Source organism: Suncus etruscus, chromosome 3, assembly GCF_024139225.1.
Source record: "Suncus etruscus isolate mSunEtr1 chromosome 3, mSunEtr1.pri.cur, whole genome shotgun sequence".
Taxonomy (NCBI): domain Eukaryota; kingdom Metazoa; phylum Chordata; class Mammalia; order Eulipotyphla; family Soricidae; genus Suncus; species Suncus etruscus.
Genome location: NC_064850.1, coordinates 130,855,355 through 130,866,230, shown reverse-complemented (window position 1 = coordinate 130,866,230; position 10,876 = coordinate 130,855,355). Strand labels below are relative to the sequence as shown.

The 10,876-nt window shown below is 39.6% G+C and overlaps 1 protein-coding gene and 1 non-coding gene across 2 annotated transcripts in view; one reads left to right on the top strand and one right to left on the bottom strand.

Annotated features, from left to right (window-relative positions):
* The window catches only part of AKAIN1 (A-kinase anchor inhibitor 1), a 59,822-nt gene extending 50,369 nt beyond the window's left edge, over positions 1-9,453 (top strand). Inside the window, exon 3 of the mRNA XM_049770888.1 lies at positions 9,027-9,453. Coding sequence (XP_049626845.1) covers positions 9,027-9,220 — 194 coding nt within the window. The 3' untranslated portion in view covers positions 9,221-9,453. The remainder of the gene's footprint in view (positions 1-9,026) is intronic.
* On the bottom strand, positions 763-895 carry LOC126005124 (small nucleolar RNA SNORA51). The gene has a single exon (XR_007494299.1). It is a non-coding gene; the product is annotated as a small nucleolar RNA SNORA51 (small nucleolar RNA).
* Positions 9,454-10,876: the final 1,423 nt, after the last annotated feature.

Genomic DNA, 10,876 nt, shown 5'->3' with positions numbered 1-10,876 from the left:
GGTGTGGCCCAAAAACCAAAACCAAAACAAACAAACAAAAAAAAGAAAATTAAAAGGAAAATTAAAGAGATGAAAAAGAAAGGAAAATATTTTTGAAAACTAATTTTTTAAAATTATTTTGGGGTCACACCCGTTTGGTGCTCAGGGGTTATTCCTGGCTAAGCGCTCAGAAATTGCCCCTGGCTTGGGGGGACCATATGGGACACCGGGGGATCGAACCGTGGTCCTGATCCTTGGCTAGGCTTACAAGGCAGACACCTTACCTCTAGCGCCACCTCACCAGCCCCTTGAAAACTATTGACTCACATTGAATTCAATGAGGCACCAGCAGAAAGTTTAATAAGTTCTTTTTTTTTTTTTTAAAAAAAAAAAAGGATAAGTGTTAAGAAAAAAATACAGCAATAACAGTGTAAGAGTGGCAAGTGTTGTTTTTTGCATAGGCCCAGTAAAAGATGGGTAAAATGGAAAAAAAAAAAAGCCTTGTCCTGAAGTTCTCTGGCATAAGACCGACTCTGGGCTCCAGGCATACTAGGTTGTCCAACCCTGAGTCATTTTCTGTGGTGAAATTTTTCACACATTAGCTGTACAATTGTTGTCTTAAGGGACAGGAATACCGTGTTTTTTTCTGCACATATTCTTTTATTTATTTATTTTTTTTACTGCTTTTATTAGGAGATGTTTTAAGAATAGCAAACTGAAAGTCTTAGTTTGAACGTTGAAAGATGAAGTCTTCTCTGGTATATAGTAAGTGCTTATCATTTTTTTTGTCCCTCAATTCACAATACAGACTAGGCAAAGGGCCTGGGTTGAGGTGTATATGGGGTGCATTTACTGTACCTCCTCTTTCTATGCAGTCAGTGTAAAGAACACAGCCTGTAGTAAGAATTGGGAGGCCTTATCTTATCTTTTTTTTGATTTATATATATATAAAATCCTTCACCAGTGCAACATTCTCTTACATGAAGCTCACCACAGGGATCATTTAGTGCAGTCACAGAAATAATTACACTGAGAACTATCATAACAAAATGTGACTCAATGAGGGAAGTAGAAAGCCCTCAATGAGGGAAGTAGAAAGTACAGGCCTGTGTGGGGTGGAGAGGAAGGACACTTGGGATATTGGTCATGGATGTTGTACTGCACGTATTCTTAAGTTTAAAGTAAGAGAAGACAAAAAAAGGCAGACCATGATGGTCACCAAGCATGGTCAAGATGCCTTTCTTTCACTCACCCCTGTTCTTTGAGACAAAGAAAGCACATTTCTTTCTGGCGTAAAGACCCTGCACACTTAAGGTTCCAAATAAACTCATGATTTTTGAATTTTTCTGGATTGCCATTCCTTAATCCTTCAGAGTGACTCTAGAGCTTATTCAGACTACAACAAATTAGAAACCTGGAAGTATTCTGCCGTTTATTTTGGTGAAGAGGGAAATCAATAGCTCAGTTTTATAGAAATTCATGCAATGGTAATAACAGTATCGTGGACTCCTCTAAACTCATAGTCCAGTATTTATTGAGCTATTTGTTATCCAAGTGCCCAGAAATACAGTACTTAAAATATTTCCAGGTTGACATTTACACATAATTTCCCTTGCCTCAGATTCTCCAAATGAATGTCTATGCCTCCTTCATGACAAATACTATTTATTTATTTTTTTACAACATGACCATCTAGAAAAGAATCAGATTGTATCTCACATTTTATTGCCTTATTTAAGCACCATGGTCACAAAATTGTTCATTGCTAGGTTTCAGTCATACAATATACACCATACTTAGTGCACCTTTCCCCTCAAGACGTCTCCCTGTTTCCTTCCCACCTCCCTCGTCCCTGCCCTGCTCTAGGGCAGGCAAATTGCCTGCCTCTTTCTCTCCTCTCTCTCTCTCTCTCTCTCTCTCTCTCTCTCTCTCTCTCTCTCTCTCTCTCTCTCTCTCTCTCTCTCTGTCTCTCTCTCTCTGTCTCTCCCTTTCCTTTTTGACACTATGGTTTGCACTATTTTTAATGGTGGGGTGCCTTGCCTGTTACTCTATCCACTTTCAACACCTACTTCTTGTCCAGAGTGATCAATTCCAACTATCATTGTCCTAGTAGACCCTTCTATACTCTTGTTTTGGTTTTTGGGTCACACCTGGCAGCGTTCAGGGGTTACTCCTGGCTCTACGCTCAGAAATCGCTCCTGGCAAGCTCGGGGGACCACATGGGATACTGGGATTTGAACCACCGTCCTTCAGCATGCAAGGCAAACGCTCTTCCTCCATGCTATCTCTCCGGCCCCGACCCTTCTATATTATTAACTGCACTCACTGCTGTTTGTGGTGAGTTTTCTATCCTTGGCTGAACCACCTAATCTTTGTTTATATTGGCTCTGGGTATTATTACCATACTATCTCGTTTTACTTATATCCCACAAATGAGTGAAATTATTCTATGCCTTTCCCTAATGCTGTTTAATTTTAATAGAGCTCAAATTTTATCTACCTCTTCCTATTTGTGATTGTTACTTTTTATGTCTGGTTTAAAAATCACTGCCTATTCTTATGTCTTATATATAAGACTATATACGTACATATTTATACTAATATGTAAGCACATATATTAATGTGTATATATGTAATATAAAGTAATTTCTGGCATTATAAACTTCACAGCACAATTAAGTGGACTGTATGGAGCTTTCTCATACATTCATTTTTTCATACAAGTATACGATCCTCATGACTAGCCTCATACACCAGAGTAATACATTTGCTAGTGGAATCTATGTTGAAGTATCATAATAGTTTCTTACATTTTACTTTTCTGGGTGTACATTTTTTGTTTGGACAAATTTATGGCATGTATCCATTTTAATGGCATCAAATGGAGTGCTTTTATTGCCCCAAAGATCCTATGTTCCATGTTGACTAATTACAAAATATAAAATTGAAATCTACCTGGAACTGACTCTTTTTTGAATAATAACTCCTTGATTCAACTCTGTTGCTTGAAAATAATTTACATTCCCCGCTGTTGTAATATGGTATGCTTTTCACAAATCAGGTGACTGCATTTGCATAAGATTATTTATGAAATCCTTATTCTATTTTATTGCTCATTTTCTCTTTCCTGTATCAAGATGATACTTTCATAATTACTACATAACTGTCATTGATCACTGGCAAAGTAGAACTTTATTATTCTCTTTTTAAATTACCTCCATTCTCCTTGACTAAAATACACAAATTTAATTTTTGGTTGAATTATTTTTATATTATTGGCATAATTTCTTCCTAGAAAAGTCAAATTCAGCCCAGTAATATGGCATACATTAAATTATAATATTAATTATATTATTAAGAATTGCAGTAGTACAAGGTAAAAACTTTGTGAGACATTATTTATCCTGCCCTTTAAGGCCAGGGGAAGAATTTCCATCCTTCTTTTTTTCACTGATCTTTTCAAATTCCAGCCACCTTTCAAGGCCTGCTCCAAATCATGGACATTCCTTCTCAGTTACATAGTTCTCCCAGGACTCCTTCTGATTCTCTGCATGATTTGATGAAACACTGTATAAAAATAAAGTAATTCCTCTGCTTCCATTATGGCACATATCATTGCTCAAAATTTTAAACCTGTCTATTAGGGTAACACTTGTCATATGGTTAGAGCTCTCTGATTTTTTGGGGTGGGTGGGTGGGAGCCTCACCTATGGTACATGAGTTACTCCCAGCTCTGTGCTTGGAGGGTTGCTCTTAGTAGTGCTTGGAGGATCATGCAATTCTGGGGGTGGAACCTGGTTCTTCTCTTCAGCCCTCTATTCTTTATACAAGTGAATGCATTAATGAATGATACTCTTAGGTTTAAGAGTATTGAAAATTTTGGTGTATTGAAAATTTTAATAAAGAACTCTATTTAATTTTGAGAGTAACTTTACATATTTTGTAATGACATACCTGACCAGTGCAGGTAGAGTCTTCATGCCCTGTAGCTAATTTGATAAACATGGTAATGGTAAGTTAAGTCTATCACTCAAATATGACTTAAAAGTATCATATAGTTAGTTGCCTATATATTTCTTACATTCCATATCTCAAGCTACTTTTTGAAAACTTAAAGTGCTGTTTCTATTTTGGCTCTGTTGTTTGTTTAATTTTTTTTGCTTGGTGGGGTTAGTAGTTGCTAGACATCACTAGGAAGTCACATAATTTTACAAAGTTTTTTTTTTGGGGGGGCCACACCCAGCGGTGCTCAGGGGTTACTCCTGGCTGTCTGCTCAGAAATAGCTCCTGGCAGGCACGGGGGACCATATGGGACATGGGGATTCGAACCAACCACCTTTGGTCCTGGATCGGCTGCTTGCAAGGCAAACGCCGCTGTGCTATCTCTCCGGGCCCAGTTTTACAAAGTTTTAATTCTTTTCCCTCCTCTTTCTCAATTACTCTTAATGTTATTTCTATGGATGATATTTATTACTTTTTCTCTAAAACACGTTGTAGATTTCAAACCATCAACCCTTTTGGTGGTATTATATAGATTGATCATTTGATCCTGCTTTGGGAGTGGGTAGATATGGGAAATTCTTTAGTTCTGAATTTGTTCATTTGTATTTTTCTCAGAAAACCATGCTAGTGACACAAGTGATGAATAAATGACCTTTTATATAAAAAGGAGTAGTAACTGTCTAGTCATTTTTAGTGACACGAAACTGTCTTAATTGAACTTTTTTAAAGGAAATGACACATTTTGTTGGTAATGAATCAATCCATGTGAAAACCACTTTCAACATAAACATTTTAAATATATTTTATGGCAACAAGCATAATTTAAATAGAGGAAACAGTTGACAGATTACTTTGAATAATGCTGCCAATATGTTTATCATTCTAAATATATAATCAGGTGGAATTTAAATTTTTCATGATTCTATTTTAGTAAAATTTTAGATTTATCATCGTTTTGTCATGCATAAGTTAAAGTTTGCTGCATAATAAATGAAAATCAAATGTAACAGCATCTTACATAAGAGTTTTTTCTAACATGAAAATATTTTTTTATTCTAAGATAAAAGAGGCTTTTAAAAATGTATTTTTTAGGGTCAGCCAAACCCAGCAGTACTCACAGCTTATTCCTGCCGCTGTACTCAGGAATCACTTGCAGCAGTGCTCAAGGGTTTATAAGGGGTGCTGGAGATTAAACAACCCTGATCAGCTGCATGTACAGCAAGTGCCTTATTGACTGTCCTCTCTCTGCTGTTGAAAAAAGACTTTGAGTTGGGTTGTTGAAGAATGGCTTAGTGGATTCTAAGTAGTTGGGGTACCAGGAACACTCTTCCCTCCCAAGTCCCTGGAAATGATTTTCATTGTAAAGTTTTTTCTCTCCTAATTATTGAGCTCCTGAGTAATGACAACCATTGAATCAGAGCTGGAGAATTAGGGAGGGAGCAGACAAATGACCTTTATCTACTTGTAACATTTTAAAGGGTGCTTCCATGATCACTAAGTAGATATCTACTTCCACTTTATTGATCCAGATTTAACCAAACTTATTATATTGCTGTCAGATAAAAGCAAGTAGATGGAGAAGAATCAATGTTAGGTAGATTGCCTTGCTTTCTAATTAGACATCTCACCATTTTGAAAAGGAGGTTGGAAACTACCCTGTGAACCAAATATGCCTGCAACCTGGTTTTATTTTTATAAAATATTGAAGAAAACTCATATATTTATATATAAGGCACATATATAAAAGTATATATTTTATGTAGCTAATTTCAACAGTAGATATGAATGTTCTATTCTTTAATCTGTTTGTTCTCAGCTTTGTGCCATACTCAGCCATAACCCAGGGCTACCTCAGGCTGAGTGCTTGGGATTTGCTCAGGGTCCATGTTGTGCTGGGGATCAAAATCAGGCCTCCTGCATGCAAAGCATACGTTCCTTAGCTAACTTCCTGGCCCAGTGTAGAGACTACACGACTCCTGTGTCTAAACTATTGTTTTCTTTTTTTTAAAATTATCTTTATTTAAACACCGTGATTACAAATATGGTTGTAATTGTATGATAACAGTCATATAAAGAACACCCCCCTTCACCAGTGCAAGATTCCCACCACCAATTTCCCAGATCTACCTCTTCCCCACCCCACCTGTACTCAAGACAGGCTTTCTATTTCCCTCATTCATTCACATTGTTATGATAGTTTTCAGTGTAGTTATTTCTCTAATTGCACTCATCACTCTATGTATTGAGCTTCATGTCATGAGCTGCACCTACATGGGAAGATGGGGGGTGGGTGGGAATAAGGGTTGGGACTGAGGCAGTAAAAGAATAGAAATGAGCTTTGTAGGGCAGTATCAAGGTCGCAATACAAGTTGGATATTATGCATATATAAACTATATGCATACAATACTGTCAATAGGAGACCAAGGAGAAAAAATTTCCAGTGACTGTCCCAACATAAACCAGTGCTAGAATGACCCGCCCTCCTCCCAAAGCGCATTCCCATTACTGTAGGAGAGGTAGAGGGAAAGCCTGATGACCCCTATAGAGCCTACCTGGACTGGCGCCCAGGGAAGGCCTGGAATCCAGGGGAAAAAGAGAGGGATGGATGGGGGGCCTGCCAAGCATCCCAACACTCCCCAGGCTAGGGAGAAAGCCTCTGGCATGGGGACTCCTGAAACCCCATACCTGGGAAGAGCTGGCCTCCAGAATCAAAGTGGAAACCAAAGCCAGATATTTGCCCGCCCTCCTCCTCATGCACCTCCCTGCTGGAGTATGGAAGGAGGAGGGAAGCCTGAGGACCCCTAAGAATCCACCTGAATCCACTTCTGGCCATCTGAGCCAGCACCCAGGAAGGGCATGGAGTCCAGGGAAAAAAGAGGGGGATGGCTGGGGGCCTGCCAAGCCTCCCAGCACTCCCCAGGCTAGGGAGAGAGCCTCCAGCATAGGGCTTCCCCAAACTCCATACCTGGCAAGAGATGGCCTCCAGAATCAAAGAGGAAACCGGAAGCCAGATATCTGCCCAACCTCCTCCCCATGCACCTCCCCCTGTAGTACAGAGGGAGGGGGGAAGCCTGAGGACCCCTAAGAGTCCACCTGACCCCATTTCTGGCCATCTGAGCTGGCACCCAGGGAAGGCCTGGAGTCCAGGGGAAAAAGAGAGGGATGGATGGGGGGCCTGCCAAGCATCCCAACACTCCCCAGGCCAGGGAGAAGTCCTTTGGCATGGGGCCTCCCCAAACCCCATACCTGGCAAGAGCTGGCCTCCAGAATCAAAGAGGAAATCGGAAGCCAGATATCTGCCCACCCTCTTCCCAATGCATCTCCCCCCGTGGAGTATGGAGGGAGGAGGGAAGCCTGAGGACCCCAAAGAGTCCAACTGAACCCACTTCTGGACATCTGAGCTGGCACCCAGGGAAGGTCTGGAGTCCGGGGAAAAAAGACAAGGATGGCTGGGGGCCTGCCAAGCCTCCCAGCACCCCCCCAGGCCAGGGAGAAAGCCTCTGGCATGGGTCCTCCCCAAACCTCATTCCTGGCAAGAGCTGGCCTCCAGAATCAAAGAGGAAACTGGAAGGCAGATATCTGGCTGCCCTCCTCCCCATGCACGTACCCCCTGGAATATAAAGGGAGGGGGAAGCCTGAGGACCCCTAGGAGTCCACTTGAACCCTCTTCTGGCCATCTGAGATGGCACCCAGGGAAGGCCTGGAGTCAGGGGATAAAGAAGGGGACAGCTGTGGGACCTGCCAAGCCTCCCAGCACTCCACAGGCCAGGAAGAAAGCCTCTAGCATGGGGTCTCCCCAAACCCCATGCTGGCAAGAGTTGCATAAGCTCAGTTTTTCAGACCTGTTATTTCAGTGTGAAAATTTCTAATTTCAGTCGTCAAACCCTCTTGATGCTTAACTGTGCTCCAGTCAAGTCTATCAATGCTTTTTTAGAGCTCCCTGAACATCTTCCATAATTTTAATCTAAACTTCTTATTTCCTACTTTTTAGCTTATCAGAGCAGCCATCTTGATTTCTTTAAACATAGGGGTGTTCTGTAAAATTTCTCCATTGGTAAGGCTGTAGATTGCTTCTTACAATGTGGAGAAATGGAATTCAGGGGTTAAAAGATAAGCGCGGCCATGGTCTCGGGTGTGGGCCCTGGAGAGATTATGGTCCTTGGTGTCTCTAGGCTGTCTCAGCAGAAAGAAAAGGCAGAGAGCATGGCCACCGTCCCTTTTAAGTCTCTGGGTGCCCAATCACACGGCAGAAATCGACCTCACATTCATTGGGTGGGGACATCTTACCGGGTGTGGGTCCTGGAGAGATTATGTCCTTGGTGTCTCTAGACTGGCTCAGCAGGAAAAAGCCTAAACTATTCTTATCAAGTGCTCTATAGAAATAGTTTACAAACTCCAGATTTAGACGTTAGAAGAAATGAATGACTTCTTAGGATTTAATCTTTGAGAAATCATCACTCTTCCTCATCAATGACGTTATTTCTATTATAGGCATTTTTTGGCTGCAAATAATGTATAAATCTGAGTAATGGATTAAACAAACAACAAAAAAGAACTTATCTCAGATACAGTAACTTCCAGAAGAATGTGGTACCAATATTAAATTAGGCCTTCAAACTGATCTCTTTTATACCCCTATCAATGTGCTGAAAGTTGGTTTTTATTTCTATACTTTTTGCAAAGTGCATTAGCACCAAAAGATCTGTATTCCTTGCAGGAAGAAAAGGAAGATGCTAAAGACCAAAGGGATCAGGACTTTCTTCTTTTTCAAAAGCTTTCCCTGAGGTCTTAACCCAGAATCTATTAGCAGAGGAGGATTCTGAGGTGGTGAGACTATAATTTAAGCATATTATTGGGGCAAACAAATGGGTATTTTATTAGAAAGGAGGGGACAGTGGCCACATGTCCTCCAGAGCACAACCCATCTGGCCATTTTAGCATCTGTGGGCTCACCTTCTTTCCCATCTTCCCACACTACCTCTTCATGTTGTGGTTCTTTAAATCAATTCTGTTCATTGAACCTCCCTTTCATGTTTTTGACCAGGTGAGAAGCCTGGAAATGAGCCTGAAGAGGTGAAGCTGCAGAATGCCAGCAAGCAAATTGTCCAGAATGCTATCCTGCAAGCTGTACAGCAAGTCTCCCAGGAGAGTGGGCAGGGGAGAGAGCCAGCCAGAGACCACAGGGGCAGCTTCCAACTGGGAGTGGGGGGATTAACCAAGAAGCATGAAAAGAAGTAACACTGGATTTGGCTTTTGTCATAGCTTGATTTTTCAGCCTTTCTCTTAGTGTAAAATGCATCACCAAAATGTTGCCAATAAAGCAAACCATAGTGTCATTGGCACTTAGAAGTAGAATGAATTCGCCCTGGTGCTTGACTGAGCACTTTGAACAAGTGTGTTTGGTGATTTTGTATCTATAATGTAGTACCTCTGAAATGGAGTGGAACCAGACAAGACATCATATTTGCAACTTTGGTTTTTAGCACCATTCACTTTTCAAGTTCTTTTTATAAAAAATCATTATAAAAATCAAATAATTATTGTTTATTTACTTTTTCTTTTATGCTTTCTTTCTGTGAATTTAAACAGCAGTCTTCATGTGTGTTTGTGTGTAAATAGAGAGTACAATACTGTGATCTTTATAATACTTTGAAAGGACATGCTGGAAAGGTTAAGTTTCTATCACCTTCAAATATTAGATTAAAGCTTTTCATAAAAGTGGCTTTAGGTCAAAAGTCAAATAATGGAAGAAAATTCTATGGTCACGTCTCTCCGAATTGTACTAAGACATATATTTCTATTCCTTTTTAGGAAGTTATTTAGCTCTTCAAGAACTCAGTCTTTTAATCTTAATTCTTTCAATTGTTTGATACTATTTTCTTGGTATAGTAGTTCTTTAAATATATTATGATATTTTTATCTCAAGATTAAAATAAAACAAGTCCACCTTTAAACATGATTTATAAATGATTTAGTTCTTCAGAGAAGTTAGGATTATTGAGTTCATCCTCAAAATACATTAGAATCTTATTGAGGGTAAATACTTTTGAAAGAAGAGCTGGGTCTTATAAATGCAGTGTTGCTCTCAAGTTATGAATTTGAACTAGTACAGTCCACATAAAAATTTCTCCCATTCATAATTTGCTTTTTTAGAGGTTATTAAAACTATTTATAATAGGCATGAAAAACACTTAAAGATTGAAAAACCAATTTTTTAACTGAAGCATAAAATAGTGGAAACCACAGTGATAATGCTTTGAATACAATCACACAGGTAGATGTGTGTTTATGAATAAAGCCATTTCTGTTGCAACTGTAAATTTATCTGCTCTACCCCAACATAGATAATACACATATTTCTGCAGACCTTAGAATCCTATCCTGGGCTTTACAGCATTTATTGAGTTGGTGCTATTGAGGATAGAAAAAAATATGATCTTTGTTAAAAATATTTTGGCTTCAGGGTATCAATATCTATATTTAGTATTTTTTTAAAAAGCAAACTGTTAGCAAATAAAGTGAACTGTTACTGCTATATGTTTCTGTTTCTGTTACTTTTTCAGAATGAATGTAACTGATAAGAGATAAATAAAAGCAATTTATTATCAGCTCTGTTAGACTATCTTGTACAATACAGATAGAATAAATTTATAGGGAAAATGGCTACAGGTGGGAAAGAGGGGTTTAAAATTTAAGTAAGGGCCCAAAGAGATAGCACAGCGGTGTTTGCCTTGCAAGCAGCTGATCCAGGACCAAAGGTGGTTGGTTCAAATCCCGGTGTCCCATATGGTCCCCCGTGCCTGCCAGGAGCTATTTCTGAGCAGACAGCCAGGAGTAACCCCTGAGCACTGCTGGGTGTGGCCCAAAAACCAAAAAAAAAAAAAAAAAAAAAAA